General features: G+C 42.8%; 1 protein-coding gene across 1 annotated transcript in view; it reads right to left on the bottom strand.

The window, feature by feature from the left end:
* LOC139341317 (kinase non-catalytic C-lobe domain-containing protein 1) overlaps positions 1–9339 on the bottom strand; it is a 38155-nt gene extending 28816 nt beyond the window's left edge. The window contains exons 1-3 of the mRNA XM_070977793.1: positions 8963–9339; positions 4894–5092; positions 1368–1426 (exon numbers count right to left, since the gene is read on the bottom strand). Coding sequence (XP_070833894.1) covers positions 1368–1426; positions 4894–5092; positions 8963–9067 — 363 coding nt within the window. The 5' untranslated portion in view covers positions 9068–9339. The remainder of the gene's footprint in view (positions 1–1367; positions 1427–4893; positions 5093–8962) is intronic.
* Positions 9340–20374: the final 11035 nt, after the last annotated feature.

Below are 20374 nucleotides of genomic sequence, written 5' to 3'. Positions count from 1 at the left end.
GTGAACAGTGACACCACTCAGTGGCAGCGTGTGAGCTTCACATTTTGATTCTGCAGTTCTGCTGTGGAACCTGAAGGCTTTTCAATCCAGTCACATCAGAGCTTTTCACAGAGGCTGCCCCTATAGCACGGTGGTACAGGCAAGATGTATAGAGAGGTCACTAAAGAGGAATATAACGGTTACAGAGACCCACTCTGAAAAAGCATAAATAATTGATTTCAACATTTATTAAACCCACATAGTCACTGAGAATAATGAGATATTCAGAGGGAGAGAGGGAGAGAGAGCCTTCAGGACAGTCATTGCTGATCCAAACAAACTTGAGAGATAATTAGACCTGATCCAAAATTAGAGTAGGACGGTATTTTAGATATCAATACACGTCTAGAAATGCTTTGTTCCAACTGAAAATCATGCATACATCATACATGCATGCATCAGAATTAGCATCACAATAGTACTCATCGTGCAGAACGGCCCATTTCAGAATGATATGTATGATTTTATTAGACTATAATTACTGTTGCATGAGTGAATATGTCCTTACATGACCACAGTGCACGTCCACTCTGTTTGTTTTGTGTGTTCTTCTTGTGAGACATGATGTGCAGATTGAACAGTGAATACCGTCTATCTTTAATGCTGCAGTAAAGGTGGGGCAGGTCTTCATTACTTAATATGCCGCTGGGTGTATTAATTCTGTATTAATACATCATAAGGTGTCTGTTGAACATTTCCTTCTGAAGGTAGTAGAGCAGAAGTATAAAGTTCTGTAAAATGGAACACAGTATTTGAGCAAATGTACTTAGTAGCTTTCCTCCACTGTCCAAATTTGGATCGACCTAAATAGAGATAAGAGTAGAGTTAGTGGAAGGTTCCAGTAACTCTGATCCAGACTGTTTCTGTTGAAAATGAGGAAGAATCTACCCACAGAAGGTCATAACAATGTGGGACTACATGAAGACTTCTTATTATACATACACTGAAAGCATTTAAAAGTTCAGTTGTATATCACTTCAAAAGTCCTGGTTGTAGAGCTGATTAATTAAGAAACACTGAGCCCTGCTTAAGGCCCACACCAGGTGATCACTCACCAGGACCCGACAGTGCTGCACTGTTACTTTGTTAGAGTACTGCCTCTTCCTGAATCCACGTGATCGGATGGGGGTGGCAGAGGTCAGCTTGTAGCTGAATGATTGCTGGCTTCTGTGGGGAAATTTAGGTGAGGAAAGGGAGCGAGCAACGCTCTCCTCTGCCTCAGCAAACATCACCAAGGTGCCCGTCACTGTGTGCTGTCCTGAGGAACTCCCAGGGGTGACTGTGCAACTGTGCCCAGATTCAAATCTATAAGATTTGATATTTCTCACCTCAAACGTGCTGCCTGTGTTGTCAAACTCGGGAGGCACAAAGGAGCCTTCTGGATCATCTGCAGGATGGAAGCATACCAATTAGCTACACCATTAAGTATGTGTGAAAAGGCGTATACCATAATGTCATCAAAAGGGAACAAACGTCGTTTGATGTTAACACTCTGATGTACTGCCATGTCAAATCTCTACTGTAACCTACTTGTTAAGCATCCACTGTAATGAGATGCAAATCAGAAGAATATGTTCCCCACATGCTAAACCACAACAGTCCAGTGAGCTAGCGTAACCGCTTCCCACCATTTGCATAATTCATGTGTCAGAGATAATCCCAGACAAACAAGACAGGAGCTATCTGCAGATCAGCACATGAAGCAGCCACTGAGGAGCAGTGCTGCAGCCTCCTCCTGAAATAGGCCACTGCACAGACGGGCAACAAGCAGGACACACAGATACATGAAAACATGGTCACAAACATGAGCTCCCTCAGCTGGACGTAGGATAAGAGAGGATGAGGGGGGGGACATGGAGAGGTAGGGGGAGAGAGCAAGAGAGAGAGAGGAGAAAAAGGGGAAGGAAGGGAGTAAAGTGGGTCATGACAGATCTGGGTTTGTCTACTGGAGTTGTGATATCCCCTCCCAGGTGTAGGTGTCCATTTCTCCTCCCACATTTTTCCCTTTTTCCTTTCCTTTCCATTCCTCTCCTCGTCCCTTCTCTTCCATTCTCTTTGTTTCTTTTCTTTTTCATCCCATTCCTCTCATCTTTGTTTTCTTCTCCTTGTCTCTATTTCCTTTCCTTTACTAGTCATCTCCCCCATTTCCCTAGCTTTCCTCCCCTCTCCTCAACTCTTTAGCTTCCTCTCCTCCTTAGCCTTATCTCATTTTTCCTTTCCTCACCTCTCCATTTTTGATTTCTTTCCCATTCCTCTCCTCTCATCTCTTTCCTCTCCACATTCCCTTGCTTTCATTCCTTTGCTTACCTCACTTCTTTCCTCCCTCCTTCCCATTCTTTTACTATAATCTTTCCTTTCCACTCATCTCCTCTTCACTCACTTATCTTTGTTTTCCCATCTCCTCTTGTCTCCTCCCCTTTTTTTAATTTCCTTTCCCTCCCTTTGATCTCCTGTCCTCACCTTATTAGTTTCCTCTCCTGTCCTCTTGTTCAATACTTGACATTCCTTCCTGTTCTTATCCTGTCCTTTCCTTTTTCCTTTCATCTCCCCACTTTCCTTTCCCTTCCTGCCATTCCTTTTCTTTCCTATTTTCATTTCCTCACCTCTTTTCTTTCTTCTCTCCTTCCATGTCTTTTCCTTTCCTTCTTTTCCTTCTTCTCTTTTTTATTTCCTTCACCTACCATTCTTTTCCTCTCCTCTCCTCCTGAGCCCCTTTGACATCGTTGTCTCCTTTTTCATTTCTTTCCTCTCACCTTTTCATTTCCTTTCCCTATCAGTCCCAACCTTTCCTTCTCTTTTCTTCTCCTTGCATCCTTAAATTCCTCTCCTCCTCAGCCTTTTTCATCTGGTGTCCTCTTCTTTTCCTTTCCTTTACTCACCTATGCTCCCTCTTCCTTTCCCTCCTCTTCTCTCCTTTCATTATATTTTCTCTCTCCTCTTTTCCTCATTCCTCTCCGCACATCTTTTTCCCTCCCCTCTTTTGCTTTTTTTCATCTCCTCTTGTCTCACAGAGGTTGCCAGTTCAAACAAACAAACATAAAAGGAGCAGAAGAGGAGGATAAGACATTTAAACCCTATGTAGTCAGGAAGCTCCAAAACATTGTGAAGTAGGCAGTGAAGAGAAAAAAAGACAGCCATTGTCAGTGACGCAGATGCCTCCAGGGTGATGGTGAGAGCTTGGTGAGTCATGTATGCCTACAGCATTTCAACACAACAGGTAGTATGAGCTGAGCAATATTACTGATTCAACGCACTTTCCAAATAGGCTGATCACATTTCCCACAGAGCACGGCCAGTCCCAATTTATCACAAATGGAACAGCTTGCATTGCTAAACCTCTTGGGAAAATTAGCAATTTTTCTCCGTCATCACCGTATGAAAACCGTTAGAGGACACTGTGTTGCTCTGGCTGAGTACTTCGGTGATGCCAGCCCTGCCACATCACCCACAGTCACATACAAGTACCTTCCTGCTATTACTGCAGTAATTAATTAACTGAAATGAACTCTATTGATGAGTCGGTGCAGCAACAGAGATTCATCACCACAGCCCTCAAGGTCACTCTAGTACACAGCCTTACAGGGAGAGTCTGTTTGTGTGTGAGCATGGGATTGGCTGCTGAAGTGTGAATCAGCTTGAAATGTTATCGCTATGGCACAAAGACTTCAATTAAGTGGAATCAATAGGAAACTGTACAGCAAGTAAAGTGGAGAGCATAGTGTTATGATTAATGATATAAATGCACAGTGCTCAGCATGAACAACTAACACAAGAGGGGTAACGTGGGCACTGCTTTTTTTTCTCTCTCTCCACAGGATGAATCATAGCCGATGGACTGAACACAATCCAATAAAGCATGACAACAAATGAGGCTGCGAAGGATTTTATCTGACACCGTAATCAAAACATCTCCTCAAAGTGTCTCTATTACTGATTGAAGATTTGTGTGGAGATAAATGGATGCAACACTTTAAAGCAGGCCATGCTGGCTGCGTAATATGTACGTGTGTGTGCATGTTTGCGTGTGTGTGAGAGTGCAGGTTGACTGCTGATAGGCTAACTGAGCGGTTACCACAACAACGCTCCCCCTAGCAACTCTAGTGTGATGTAATCAATGCTTATCAATTTCTGATGTGTGGCATCAGGACATGGAGTAAGTGCGTGCTAGAGTGTGTGTGTGTATACACATATGCACAAGTGCTGGTGTAAGTGATGGAGACTGCACAGAGAAGAAATGAGAAAGAAAAATTCAAAACACCAGACAGAGAGGAATGACAAAAAGGGAGGAGGGAGAAGAGGTGAGGGACGATCACTCCTGATAGGCTGTTTTTCATTCGCCTTACAGCATTATGAAGAAGAATCATGTCCTCTGTGCAAATCAGAGCAGACCTGCAGACCTCAGGCCAGCCTGACAGATCCAGTGAGATGCTGACAGAGTATTATCGAGCAGGAACTTGCAAATGTAGACTGATAAAGATCAGGGTAACTAATCACTGAAGAGAAAAAGGTGCCTTCTATCTGTGTCAGCCACAGTTTAAACTGCAGTTAAGTTCACATTTAAAATCTGCAATGCAGATCTGATCTAATCGGCTGTGTCTCAAAATAGAATAAGAAAAATATGTTTAAACGTTGCCAGTCTGTTTGATCAGTAGCATGCCAGATCTCACAGCCCAGCCATTGGTTACAGGAAGAAACAATAGAGAGTCACAATATGCTGAGGCTAATATCATGCAAAAAGCTGCAAAAATGTAGGTAAATAAGGTAAGTGCGAATCAGTGGGTATAAAATGTCCTCAAAGTGGTTTGAATATTGCACCAATATATAAATGTCAGTGTGTCCATGCTGTAGACTCACCACTGAGCTGCTCCATGAAGCAAACATTCCCATGGGCGTTGAAGGCCAGAGTGTCTGGTGTTATACACAGGGTGTGGAAGAGGTGGGAGGGTCTGATGCTCTGCAGTGCCAGAACACACTCTGCACACACAGCCCACACCTCGTCCTCAGACAGACAGCTGTCCCGCAGAGAGAGGATGTCTGCCAGAGACACATTCTCCTGTGGAGATACATACACACACACACACACACACGCACACACACACACACACGCACGCACGCACGCACGCACGCACGCACACACACACACACACACACACACACACACACACACACACACACACACACACACACCCAAGTACGTCCAGGTAAGCATACACACACACATACACTGTGTAGACACATTCACGCTTGTGCTGTGCAAGTTTGAAAAAACAATTTAGGTTGTTTAAATATCTTAGACCATTAACAAATTTAAAGGGGAGGCCTGCTCTGGTACTGGTACAAATGTTAATGAGGAACTACATTTTAAGTCTGGTCTGGCAGGTCAGTTTAACATGAGGATTCAGCCACTTTAGAGAGGTCTTCCAGTGTAGTGAGGACTCTGCAGGCACTGAAGCTGTTCAGCAGCCTCTGGGATCCATATTCTTCATATATATTTACAATCTATTCAAACTTTTGTCATCCTGTTTGTCCATGTTGAGAGTTTGCGTTGTTCTATTGTGTCCACACAACATCTACTGTCTGTCCGTCCGTCCGTCCGTCTGTCCTGGAGGGATCCCTCCACTGTTGCTCTTTAGGAGCATTCTGCCCTTTTCCCCCATTTAAAGGGTTTTTGGGGGGTAGTTTTTCCTTATCCAAATCAAAGGTCTAAGGATAGAAGGTGTAGTACTGTACACACTGTAAAGCCAACTGAGGCAAATTTGTGATTCGTAATATTGTGCTATATAAATAAAATTGACTTGAGTATTTTCAGAGCATATCATCCATTTTAATTATGGGACCAAAGTGCAGAGGATTCATGTTTGCTTCAACTCCATCAGCACCTAAATGCACCATCAAAGAAGAGTTTACAAAAACGTCCCTGCTTTCAGCTGCATTTCAGTCAGCTCACTCATGCGGAGCGGATTTATTAAAATGTAAATACAGAGTGTGCAAAGCAAAGTGTGGTGTTAAGGCTCTGACCTCGTCACTCCCTGCAGCACAGAGGGACACTGAGGAGTGATTATAAAGTTCTGCCTAAACCCTGGAGAAACTAGACCCTACAGGTGGATTCTTGGATGGAGAAGGGCACTACATAACACAGTGATAACGCAGTGATGTAACAGCAGCAGCAGCAGCACGGCAGCTTAAAGAAGCAAAGATACAGATAGGACGACACAGAAAAATGCAGATAAGGTAACCAAATGGGAACATCTGTTTTTGGTCAGTGTTGTCAATGTTAAATAAAGAGCCTATATTTGCTCTGATTTGCAGCCATGCTAAATTAAATCATCAACATAACATGCTGGGAATTTGTGTCACAGGCTGGTAGTTTGTGGTCCCTAAGCAGTGATATTACAAAGAATCCTACATCTGTATGAACTGTACATCGGGTTAATGCACAGTGTGACACATGACTGCAGCATGAGCCAGGCAGTTTGCATGAAATTGCAATATCAGACATGTGGACCTTTTTACTAAAATAAAAACTGACAGATTGATTTTCATTAGTGAACAACAGGCTGCCAGGAACACATTTCAAAGTCTTATAAAAAAGCTGGCCTGCATTTTCAGGACAACACTTGTGGGCTAAAACTTCATAAAATAAAACTAACAGGACAAAATCATTGGAAAATGTCTTAGTTTGGTGGAAATGATCTCATTAGAGGGACATGTAAGCTTACAGCACTGACAGCAAAGTTATTAGATAAAAGTATGGTCTGGATTTACAGACACTGTGAGTACCCCTGCCATAGGAGGCATTTCATTTATTTGAAGGCATCACAAGATATGTTTAATTTTATCAACTACGGCACCTTGAACAGCGACCCACTTCTCTACCAGCAGAAAATCCTAAATTTTCTTCAGTAAGAAGGGCATTTGGCACTCATAGTACATTACATCCTGCACACACACACACTTTTTTTATGCCATGGAGTGACTCTGCACAGCCCCATGAACACACTACATCATCTGTGATCCACTATTACCAAAAGGCCCCATTTATCTCTGCAAATGCAGTGATCTCAGAGATTCCACTCAGCATGCAGGATAATTACAGGATCTTCTGTTCGGTTTGCAAGTGGACACAAAAGCTGGCCTTGACTCAGACAGAGGGGTGGAGGCGGGGGGTGTGGGGCATCACAAAGCAGCAACTGTCAAACACTATGTCCATTACCATCAACTTTTTTTCCTCTCATGACATAATTTATACCACAGCAGAGCATCTGTGAATGGGAACTTATTCCCTTTGCTTTTATTGCCTGTGATCTTTGACATTCAGCTACTGAAAATCCCAAGTGGCTGCATCTGTTTTGCTTTCTGACTCACACAGGTGCGGGAGAGTTGCAGCCATTTGTGAACAAAGCATATCGATGGGATTTAGTAGGGTAGAGCACAATTACAGGGCAGGAAAGTGCCACTTCAAGCAGCAGCAGCAGCAGCACCGGCCCCATAAATAGACGGTTTCCCTTGAGAACAGTGCAGAGGAAAGTTAGAAATCTCTCTCACCCCCCTCAAGTTAAATGTGCTGTCCTACATAAGTTTGCCTCGGAGCTCCAAGGTTCTGATGAGGCTTCCCGTCTCTGCACGCTGGGACTGATCTGTTTGTTTCACTGAAGTTTCTGTATTTTGTTTATTTACTGACAGTCAGTGCATGGTATTGTCTCATCCTTGATCTCATGCAACATTTCTGCTGAAAATGTCTATGAAACTACGAACTAAATTTTGCATCTCTCAATTAACCAAGTAATAAGTTACAATTTGAAAAAAGCTACCTACAAAAGTTCACATCTACAATTTATTGGCTTTTTATTCTCCACTTCAGTATTTCTGTGACTTTATATAACAGAGGGAAATATTGTACTTTTTACTATACTGCATTTATTTGACACAATTCATATTAAGATTTAACTTCGTGAATTAAGAACTACTGTAAGATTTTACATTATAGATACTGAACTGCAAATTGCTCCTGATGCTGTTTCATCGGTGTGTGTGTGCGTGTGTCTGAATGGGTGAACGTTGCATGTGTCAAAGCTGTGGTCGGGGGACTAAGAAGGCAGTAAATAAATGCATCCCATTTACCATTTACCATATGATGAGCTTATAGAACACAAGACACTGGCTTGATTTTAGCTTGTGACACCTTAAAAGAGATGTTTGGTTGGAGCCCCTCGTCTCATTTGTGATACGAGTTGTTAGCAGTTCAACCAAAGAGTGATCTGCCCAGTAAACTTGTCAGACAGTTTCATTTAAGTAGCTGTTCAAGTCTCAAAGAGGTAAAACGAAGCAATATTTCACAAAAGAAGCAAAGATGCAGTCTAAAGAACAAAGAATGAATACAAGTCCATGTAGCAGAACTACAGTAACCTTCTCAGGCCCCCCAGATTTATCCTGTGAGGCTTCAGAGGGGCCCCGATCCTTCTTGGAACAACTAGACTGCACTACTTTAACTTAATAAGTGTGTCTAAAATTGTTACTAAAGTGCTTTTATTTTCTTTATATGCTTTTTAAGCGAAATGCTTACAAGCAGTGTCACTGCCTTCTGCTGCAGACCTTTACCATGAACTGACAACTTCTAAGTCATGATGCAGCTCATGTGCAAATCAAATACTCTAATGCTCCAGGGCCTTCGGAAAGCTCGTGCCACTGACTTTTTGAAGAAAAAGATCAATGGTGCATTTATGAAAATCATGTAATCTATCTTTAACTCAATATGAAAGACATGCAAGAACACTGGGGACTTCATCGACAAGCTGCTGTGATGAAACAGGTTTCTTGTCATGCAAACTTGCAGTAACATTAGGCAATTAACCTTTTTTAAAAACATGACAAAAAAATGATAACATGTAAATGTCACTTCTTCATAGATCACCCTCTGTCTCACCTCATCCTCCAGCAGTGGGGGCAGATGCTCCAGATCATAATACCCGTCTCTTTCCTCAGCTCTCCCCAAGTGTGTTACCGCTGCATCACTCTCCGAAGTCTCCATTGCAGCAACTTTGATTCCCTCAAGAAGTAAATCGAAGAATTTCAGCCCAGACAGCAATGTTTCTAGGAGAGGCAGGTGGCATCTCTGGGTATAAATGTACCGGGGTTCGACTGGTCGCTGCAGTCCGGCAGTCAGTTGATGGTCACTGCGGGACACTCGGCGGGGGAAGCGGGGGAAGCACAGCAATGCGCCTGAATCGACCGTCTCCAGCGTGCTGTGGGAGGAGGTGGAGGGGGATGCTGACCGGTGTTTGAGGCTGTCATGGCTACTACTCCTCCACAGAAACAGGCGACACAGTGGAGGGCGATCATGAGCTGCAGTTGTCTGCTTGCCGCCCTCCCCGCGGAGCAGCCGGTGCAGGCTGAGCGGAGAGAGCTGCTGCCTGCATGCTCCAGCTGGCTGCACGCCTCCGTCCACAGCGTGACTCACAGCCTCCACTTAGCGCTCGTTATCTCCTCTTACTCTGCCCGCTTTCACTGAGGGGGTGATGGCCTTAATATGTGCTGTTAGCTGCATTAGTCCACTGTACTGCATTTGAATTTATTTGTAAGATTTTTGAGGTTTGGACTATTGGCTGGACAAAACAAGGTTAACTGTGACGCCATTTCTCACTCTTCACAATTTTTACAAACCAAACCACCAACAGATTGATGGAGGAAATAGTCAGCAGATCAGTCCATCATTAAAATATTCATTACTTAGAGTCTGATGCAAAATAGATTAGAATAGCTCCACTTCAACCAAGCACAGCAGTAAAATCCTACTTTTACATGAATGCATGAGAAATAAAAATCTAGATATTCAACAGTAACAGGGCACATTTTTCTGCACTGAGTATTTTTACCTTTTTATACTTTGAAAACATTTTCTTGATTATGCTTTCAGTATTTTCAATTTTCAATGGAAGACTTGTAATTGAGTATTTTTACAGTGTGGTGTTAGTACTTTTACTTTTAAGTAAAGGATCTGAGTACTGTGAAAGTGTGTAGGTGTCACCATTCAAGCAGGTGCTCCGTAAGCCTGGTGTAGCAACTCAGGTAAGCAGGTTGTGGATTCAAAGGCTCGCAGGCAGAACAGGTCAAGTAAGAGTAGAGTTTACAGGGGGAGCTGAACGGAAAGAGGTTCAACAACAGGCAGACATAACAGGCAACCACTATGTCTAAAGACACAAAAGCAGGCAACCATCAGTCCACAAAGACCAAAAAGTTAGACAGAAGACTGGAACACTGGGCTGGTATGGCAGAGTACTGGTGCTGGAAGGCAGGCATATACTGAGGGAGCCAATGAGGGCATTAGGAGCAGGTGTGATGATGTGTGGCGCTCATGATTAAAGGCAGGAACACACTGGGGACAAAAGCTGGACAGGGAGGCAGCGGTCTGAATTATCTGTTTCACAGCAGACATTTTGAAACCAATACCATTAATGATGTCTTGGTAAAATGTCAAGTAAAGCACGCTTTGATGCACAATTCCAGGGCCTAAGACCACGTTCACAGCAGAGTATGATGTATGATTACAGAAAGGGTTGTGTTAGAGTTAAAAATACTTTCCACAGACAATGTAACCCTCAGTCTGGATTTAACCGTAATGAACACCTTTTGCCTGATGTTAGATGTCCATGTTTGTCTGGTTTTCAGACATATAGATCTTTTTCATGGCAGGCATTTTAACTTGTCAAGTGAAACACATTTCAATTACCGTGGTTCAGCTTCATCAAGTGTCCCCCTTTCAGAAACAGAAAAACGATCGTGCCACCTACCTCACAGTTTTTAACAATCATTAACTGGGAAACTAACTAATACAAAAGGATCCAAACTGAATGTTTCTGAAATAAAGGCCAGCAGGACAACATCAGCAAACTGCTGCGGTTTGATTTCCTTACATGAATCATACTTTCAACTTTGTTTCAATCCACATTTTTCCCCTGATCATCCTCTCCCCTCAAAGTGGCTCTGTGTTCCCAGTGTGAGAGCCACTGCACTGAGCCATGACAGAGCGCCATCATGCACAGCACCAGGACCAGTCATTTTTATCAATCACACCTGTGCTTTTCCTGCTGTGACAAGTTAACATGTCTGCCATGAAAAAGGTCTATTATGAAACAACAACTTGTATATGTCAGAGCTTTTAGAAAATCCAGCTTTTCCTGTATTAACTGTGACTTGGATGTTGACTGAAACCATGTTTACAAGTTGGAATCTCAAAACCACTGTAGTGTCTATATGACATAAATGTGGCATGAACACCTAAATCAAATGCAGCAATCATTAATTGCATTAATTGCACAACTGTGCTGCTCCAGGCGTGACAAGTCCAAATGTGTGCTGTGGAAAACGCATGTCAGAGATGTTAGCAGCTGATAGACACAAAGCTATAATGAACTGGCTGCCATCATGACACCTGCTGGTAGCCATGGGGATATTTTTGGATTTCAGATACTGTTTATCTTGAAATCTTCAGACTGAGTACAGAACGATTTCCAAAGTTCCACAATTTCCATTTCAGCTTTTTCCTACTGCTACTATATAAGCAGAGCCTATGGAAACTGCTGACAGCCTGTTCTGTGAATTATACAGAGTAACAGAGGCTTTATTGATTTTTATTGTTTATTGAAGACATGTCATTCTTAAGTTCTGAGCAACACACAAAAAATTGTATTCACCTCCACAGCACTGTTGATGTTGAGACTTTTTATCTATTCATTTATTCTAATTCAGATGAGCTGACCATCTACTTGTTAGCAGTCTTTCCCACACGTTCTGTCAAACACTGATTATTAAATGAAAAATGGGCCCAGTCTTCTTGCTTCACTGATATGTGTCCAGGCTTTGAAGAATTTCTCAGTCTTGTCATATTCTAGATTTAAGCCACAGCCCTGAGTTGGTGACCTACTTTGGAGGCAAAGTCTTGACTTTCAGAAAACCAGCTGGTCTGTAGCAGGAGAACGCCCTGACAGTACCTGGTCGCATCCTGCAGATGTACTTCATTTTACTGACACGGTACAAAGAATGCCAGCCCTCTGAGGAAAGCAGCCCTTCCTCTTTCATATTACTAATGCAGTCACACTCCTGCGCACTTGTTCCAGATCAATACTATTTGTATACACTTTGATCCATCTTAATTGCCCACTCTGTTTGAATATGATCTTGTGCTGCATGCTAGTGATGATGGAGAGCCTGTCTGGGTGCCAGCTGAGCCCGGGGTGGCAGGGAATGAGATTGCTATTATGCCGGCGGTGCCCTGTGGCTGCTGAGCAGTGATAGAGAGGCCTCTCTGGTCAGGCAGAGGGGAGCCACTATTAGATTTGTTGACTGCTCTGCGTTCTGGCATGCAGAGATAATAGAGGAAAATGCTTTTACTTCAGCAGCCAGGCAATTAATGAGATCATACATATTCTGGCATATCCCCTCAATGACTTATTACTGGAGAACAAGGCACTGTTTGATCCTTGTTGGCATTGTACAGCAGCCAACTGAGAGATACATTCAGAGGTATTTCATCTTCAAAAGGATTAGCTCCGATTGTGGAAATACTTCACAACTCTTCACTGCTGCACGGCTGAATCATTTAGAGTGAGGCGGCACTCAGTGGAGATGAGCTTGACATTGGATTCAAAGTCAGTTTTGTCTATTCTCATATTTTAGACATGAACGTACTCTTTTGATTTTAAATTCTAACTTTCATCCATTCAAATTTAGCTAGATTTCTTCCCAAGGCTCTTCTCAGTTTGTGGGCACTCTATGCCACACCCCCATCAGTGATGTCAGAGCCGGTGTTTTGTCTTTTACAGCGGATGGGAGCAGTGATATCATGCACTGGAGTGCAGCCAGTGATGCAAGATTAAAAATGTAAAACAGAGAGTGAGCAGCATCCTTTGAGATCATTCCCAGAGTCTCTCCTCCTCCTCTGTTGATTCATTGTTCTCTTTCCTGTTTATTTTGCCTGCCGGTCACAAACTCACTTGTCATTCCAGATCATGTCACTCCCATCTTGCAGTTGCCCTGATCCCCACCCCCACCCCTGCTTCTCATTCCTCATTTAGCCTCCTGCTACACGCTGATCAGATTTCAGATCCGAGCCATCCAAACCACAGCTTCCCAGCCTGTTTCCTCCCTGTTTTCTGCCTGCTCTGCTGTGGACCCCTGCCTCCCTTTTTTAATAATCTGCCTGTGAGTTTCTGCACTTTGGAAACTGGTTGCCTGTTTTGACTGCCTACCTGTTGCAGATGTCTGCCTGACAAGTCAAGCAAGAACACTCCATCTGCCATCTGTGAGTTATGCTTTTGGGTCCAAAAATGTTTAACCATCGTAGCAGAAATGTAAGATAAGGGTGTGAAAACATAAAACGGGATTGAGATAATAACAAAGCATCTTTTGTTTTCATCTTTTTGTTTGGGTATGTTGTGTTGAAGTGAAACCTGCTTTTTTTTTTTTTTTAATGAAAACAGTGGCTTTACTTCTGGGACTCAAATCAGTGCAAAATAAAAGTCTCACTTCTAAAACAAAAAACAATTCTAATTACACATGTGACATTAACTGGAGCAGGGTCAGACACTAGTTAATTCAATAGAGTTTGCAAAATGATTCCAGAGGGTGATGTAAGTGAGACATGACGCAGCAGAAACCTCATCCAAAATCCATCCAAAAGTAGCCAAAATAGCTTGGAACAACGGTGGCCTTATTATTGGACTTTTGATGAAATATCTCCCAGGGCTGACCCAGGTACAGTGATCTAGTTCCATCTGGCAAAATATTATGAAAGCTGGCAGACGTCCTGCTGGCTGGAGCTGAGTCTTTACCTAAAATTGCCTGCACCTCCAAAATCTGGCCAAATCATGAAATACATGGATCGTAGCTGACTCACATTTGGTCGTATGTGTCTTGATAAATGTGTCGACCGCACTGAGCCGCACTGTCTGACAGTAAATATCATTTCCATGCAGCAATGAGCAGTGAACTAAACGTTTTTAAAAAGCTAAAGTTGCACTGCTTATTGGACTCATTTATTGATAAAGCCAATGCACACCAGTAAATAACAGACACCAAAACCCACACAAATAGAAAAAGAGGGCTGTATCCCAGGCTGGTTGACCTCTGCTGTCTGGACACTATTGTTAGAGAGCAGAGCCATGACGAAGCTGGAAGGTCAAGCGTGTGGACAGTTGTCTGCCCTTGGGGAACGGTGAATACCGGCAGATGTGGCCCAGAAAAAACCCCCCTGTGAGGTATCAAAAGTTTGACAAGAGTCGACAGTTCAAATATGATGCTCCAAAAGAGTAGCTCAGGGTTGAGTCTCGGCGGTGAAGCTCCTGTGAGAATATGTGACTTAGCAAAGCAGAAAGGCTTTGGGATGTTGAGCTGTGCATGAAGTCTACTGGAGCGTTGTTTTTAAATGAGCAAGAGCGAAGTGTGGAACCAGCTGAAACCATAGCAGCATATAGTATTGATTTTACGCTGCGAATATGCAAATGTTTTATCCCCATAGTCCTTTTCTTTACATTTCAGATTTATACCAGTGGCAGCAAAATCATAGAAGGCTAAAGAGAAGTTAAAGGAAATGTGTAATGTTTGCTGGTGTACACTAGAACTAGGCACTCTAATGTTACCTCTATGGCGTTTCCATCAACCTGTTTTTATGTGAATTTTCATTTGTATATCAAACATTCAGCAATTAAAAAACCAATAGAAGAAATTTAAAATGAATTCTGCGACAGACAGGAAACCAATGTAAAGATTTTAAGATGGGAGTAATGTGGGCTCGCTGTCTGGTTTTCATCAGAACACACGCTGCTGCGTTCTGTACGAGCTGTAACTTACCGATACCTTTCTTACACACACCAGACAGACGAACATTACAGGAGAGAGTGACACTTTATTCACTTTTCTAATGTGATGTTCAACATTTAGATCATTTAAGGCTTCACCTCCTCACAAATCTCAATTTCTACCCTGCAAACAAGTATGTTCCTTGTCATGCTTTGAATACTGTACTAACTAACTCTGGACTGCAATGCTTTATGTTCATATTTTCTTCATGGATCATCAGACAATGCGGATGCTGCCTGCAGCTTTAGCCTCAGTCCCCTGAAATGTTATCATGTATGTGGCCTTCAAGTGTATATATTTAAGACTCACTGTAAAATGAGCCATGCAAACATTAAAAAGTCAACTGGAAACAATGTTTTCAACACCACAGGGAGCTAACTTTAGCTTAATTAGCGAGCAGGTTGCAGCTGATAAGATCTGCCAGCGATGATTGTCATGTCAGCAGGTATTGACAGGAGACGGCTAAAAATGGAACCGTAAACTGTAAACATCTGAAACATGTTATACATCAAAGTTGTCCTGTGGTATTTATTGTAGTCAATGCCATAAATGCTGATGAAAGAAAGAACAAGTATTTGCATAGGGGCCAATCACAGTGATGTTACGCTGCAGGTTGTAGCCTGCAGTGTTTTGAAGGTGTAGCTTTACCACAGATTGCTTTGGCATTCCCAAAAGTCTGTCGTGCTCTCACCTTCACACTCATCGGCTCCTCTTTAAAATATGTGTTCAGGGTTCAGACGTCCACAAAGAGAGATGTATCTGATAAACCATGGTGACATCTGTTTTCCAGACCTTGTTAAAAAGTAGAAAAACTAACTTTGACCGAAAGAGGAAGTACACAAACCGTGTGCACAGAAACAGCATGGAGACGCCCACAAAGGCGCACAGTAAAACACTTGCTACAAGGCAACTTTGCTTGACTTGTAACTCTTCCAATTTCATTAAGTGTGACAAGCTTTCTGTGGGTTGACCTACAGTAATATCTGGGGATTACAGAAGGAAACACAGCAAAAGCAAAGAAATGGAAACAGTCTTGATTCCTGTAGTTACTACAGGAAGTTGAAAGCTATCCCCGTGGACAGGACTGAGAGCTGTGGGGGAGATGCTTTAGGTCTCTATGTTGCTTCTGCAGCTGGTGGAGGGCAGTTGACGGTTTAAAAGAAAATCTTAAAATACACATTTCAGCTCAGTGAATCAGATCACAGTGACTCAGTTTGAATTCTAAGTGTGTGGGTGTTCAGTTAAACATGCAGTACCTCAGGTCTCCAGAGACTTTTGTCATTGAAGTAACACAGATTGGTAATTCATAACATTTACATTAAACAAACCTACAATACATAGTTACCAATATCATTTTTTTTTTCCATGACTCACAATAACAATATGTTTATTTACATGTTGTACTTTGTTATATATAGGCTTCTGTGGCTGCTCCATGGCCAGCACTTATCAAACACAAATTAGTTAGTGCAGTGACAACGAATCGCTAACAGCCTTGTCCTTATTGCAGAATGGCTGTGTGCCTTGTACGCCTTAGTCATGGATGTATTAATATCTGCTGGTTGCAGTCCAGTTTTGCTGTCAAGCTCATTTCTTTTAGCAAGCATTGTTGCACACTCAAATATCAAAACAGTGTTTGAAAGTGAGGCAGGAAAACACAACATTACGTGCTATTACCTCTTACCCAGAGGCCCAGTAAACCTTTTAGAGAAACACAGTGGAAAAGATTAACAGGAAGACTAAATTACTGTGTGAGGGGTGAGAGACAGTAAAGGTGCATGCCAGGAAGTTAGTCCGTCCAGCTGATTCAGCTGGCAATTAGCTTCAAAAGTGTAAGCATTCGAGTAATCAGTCAAATCAGAATACACAGACATGTTTCCAGAGGTATCATTATCTGTGAATCCCATCACAAATAAACTTCTATAAATCTGCTTAGAAATCCTGCAAAAAAATGCAGAACATACCTGACAATCATCATGTTTCTAAATTTTCTTCAGCTTACCACTCCTTCAGTCATAGTTCGTCCATGGATACACTGTAAACAGAAAACATTAATTACTGGATGCAACTCCAGCTCTATGAGCGACAGCATAGCCCTGTAACGGGCTTTGCTATTTGTTTGTTCCCTTCGAGGCTCCTCCTTGGCACTTGAGACAGACCTTTGCACTCACTCAAGTGCCTCCACACACATAGCACTAAGCACTGACTGAGACACAGAGTCACATGTCATATCCCTGAGTTATGACTGCACCAAGGGGGACGAGGAGGACCAAGACACGGCCAGGCAGATGACCTCCACTGAAAGGATTCTGAACAGGACAATGGATGAGGCAATGTCCCCGCCGTAGTGCTCCCTGAGTCCTGTCAGCAGGGCAGGACCTATTGCTTCACAGATTCTATGAATAGAAACACGTATGCAATGAGTTACTAAACTGTTGAGCGAACAATGGAGCTTCCTGGACTTCCATATTTCGGTGACAGGGGAGGCCCTCAGCTGAATGACCCTGGACCTGTGGACCAGAAGGCGGAGGTTATAACCTTAGGCTGGAACTACAGGTTTGGTTGAAGCTCCACCCCTCCCTCATCCCCACTGACAGGCATGCATGAAGGACGCACAAATAAGGTGCTCTCTTAGCCATAGCCAGGGACAAAAGAAGCTCACGAGTACCAGACCTACACCCCGGAGGTGGAGGGGGCCCATCTGTTTTGGATTGTGAAGACCACAGCAACAAGGACGCCTAAATAAATCAACCAATCAACTTCACCTTCTCCACCACCAAACCACAAAGCACTGTCCCAGGATTGGACAGCTGCTCATACTGTTGGCAGCTCTGGGATTAACCAGGGGTTACTACTGTCATTCGGACTAGATCTGGGAAGCACCTGGCACAGGATTCAGAGCCAGCGGAGTTTATAATTTTTTGGATACAACCTCAGCCACATAAACCACCGCTGGAGATTTCTCATGTGCAGCAGCTCAAGGAGCACCAGCAAGTGAGCAGCCAACATCAGGCCAAACGGGATCAGGATACCTCTGTCACTGTTGTGGCAAATTCTACATGCTAGATTAGCCTCTATAGCATCACTACATGCTTGTCCAAGAAATGTGCTTGCTATAATGGAAAATGGGTGGTCCTCCTCCTCACGTACCCTCATCATACTCACCCAAGAGTTTGGAGCACCAGGGAGCTGTTGCTGCCTCCACGCTGGCACCCGTCTAGTGCGGAAGGATCACGAATTGCCCCTGTCGTTCATGGGGAAGTGAGGGTAGGAATCCTCCAGTGGGCTTGGTGCCACCAGCCAAGGCTGCATAAGCAGGCGTTACGGCTATCAAAGGATGGCAATGATGAGGTGCAGATGGAGCAGAGCTTGGTCTCTCATGAGGTGAGGTAGAACAGGTGGCTGAGTGAAAAAGGGAGATGAGCAGGGAGTGTCGTTGGGTTTTATACTGTGTGATTTCCACCTCCTGATTGGACAGTGAGTGCAAAGATCTCTCTGATTAGGTCCTGAGGCAAAGCCACAATGGGATAAACAAATAATGAAGCCTATTAGAATGTAGCATGCACAAAATAGAACTACTAACTGCTAATTTGTGTGTGCTTCCTTAACTTTTGTTTCTTTTAAATGTAATTCTCTATGTTTCATCAGTTTTGTGTCATCTCTGTCATTATTGCATTTCTGTGTGATACTGTGGACTGATCTTTTTGTCCTTTCTACAGTGAAGTTTTTAATTTACAGTCTTGAGGATATAATGCTCAATGCTTTAGTTTCAGATTATCAAAAATTCTGATTATAATTAGAATATTTTCACCATCAACTAAAGCTTTATAAAATCCTAAAAAACATGTCAAATAGCAGGTTAGTTAGTTCATCAGCCACAGCAGCAACATCACTGCAGTACATACCAATAAATGTCTAAAGGAATGAAAAATGCATCTCCAGTGAGGTGAGTTACTGAATGCTTTGCAATTCTGAAAGGCAGCTGTGTGTAAACAGCATTGTATGTGTGTGGATCAGTACTGCTGCCGAAAGTGCCCTGTGCATATTTGAGTGTGTGTGTGTGTGTGTGTGTGTGTGTGTGCTTGCGTGAGGGTGAGGAAGCACTTGGGCATAAAAGTCAGGGAGGGAAAGAAATGCATATTCATCAGGCCTTGCAGACAAAACAATATACCGGCATAATCTCGGCTATGAACGCAGGTTAACTAGCTGCAATAAAACTTGAGCTGTTACAGCAGAACAAACATTTATGAACGTCGCCCATGGACTTGCCACATGATAATGCTTCACAGGAAGAGAGAAAGGAAGGACTTTGAGTGTATCCCTGCATGCATTTGCATTTGGCTGGGGGCTGGAGTTCAGCGAGACTCGCCATTTTTCATCTCCATCTCAACACTTAATTACTTAAGCTGGCTAATGTTTCACTTAATAAAAATCTATTAAATAGGCCTGTCTCGGCATAAGCAGGACGCCAATTGGAGAGCCGAGATCAATGCCCCGATGTTTCTGCTGCACTTGGCCAAGACAATATTTTGTGCCTCGCAGATAAGTCTTGCAATTACACTCCCATACATGTGGAAATTTCAAGATGACTCATGTTTTGAACTCAACCATTTGCATAATCCTTGTTTGTGTTTTTTGTCTGGCAGTAGCAGTCGCAGAGATCATCTCTCATGTGGTTTATGATGAGTTTCTCTTTCTGTAAGAAAACCTTCTCCCACCACAAAGAGGAAACCAGCTCATGCATTAATCTGCCTGATGACCTGTCATCACCTCACACATGCTGTAAATAAAGGCTATCCACTGACATCCACTTGTCCTTCAACACCTCAAGTTACCAGTTTTAACCACTAGATGGCATTCCTGTATAGAGAGCAGAAAAAGACTAATTTGAAACCAAAGACAGGACTGGAAATCAAATGTTTCAGTGCGCTTAAATTGTTGACAATCAAAGGCGCTACCAGCTACATTACATCATGCATTAACATCACTGTTTTCATTCTGTGAGTGAACTGAAACAGTTTCTGCAGCTCCTACAACGCATGACTTTCATTTTAGCGAGGCCCTGATTTCTGTCACAGCGAGAGGAAAAGCATGAGGAGCTCTCTGAATGTTTCTCCATGTCAGAACTCACATTTGCACATTTGGCTGCAAGCTTAAAGCCTTTAAGAGTCAAGTGCACAAGTACAATCTGAGATTTCCAGAACTCATTAGTGGAAAAAAATGAACTGTGCTGAAAATCCAGTTTTCAGCGGTGGACATACAAGCATTATTTGTGACATCACAAATAGTTTGGGAGCTGATCCTGGTCCAAAAGTGACATGGAAACCTGACTCCTCCAATACACAAACACTGAGAAGGGATTTTTCTCTAAAGTAGAAAGGACACTTATTTGCATGATCATAGATTTGGGATTTTCCTTAATGAGTTTAATGAGGAAGAATTTTCAGAATGTTCAGAATTTTAACAAAATAGAATTTATTTT

This window comes from Chaetodon trifascialis, chromosome 13 (genome assembly GCF_039877785.1).
Source record: "Chaetodon trifascialis isolate fChaTrf1 chromosome 13, fChaTrf1.hap1, whole genome shotgun sequence".
In the NCBI taxonomy this organism is placed as follows: Eukaryota; Metazoa; Chordata; class Actinopteri; order Chaetodontiformes; family Chaetodontidae; genus Chaetodon; species Chaetodon trifascialis.
Note: the sequence above shows the minus strand (reverse complement) of the source record. Positions and strands in the feature narration are given on the sequence as shown.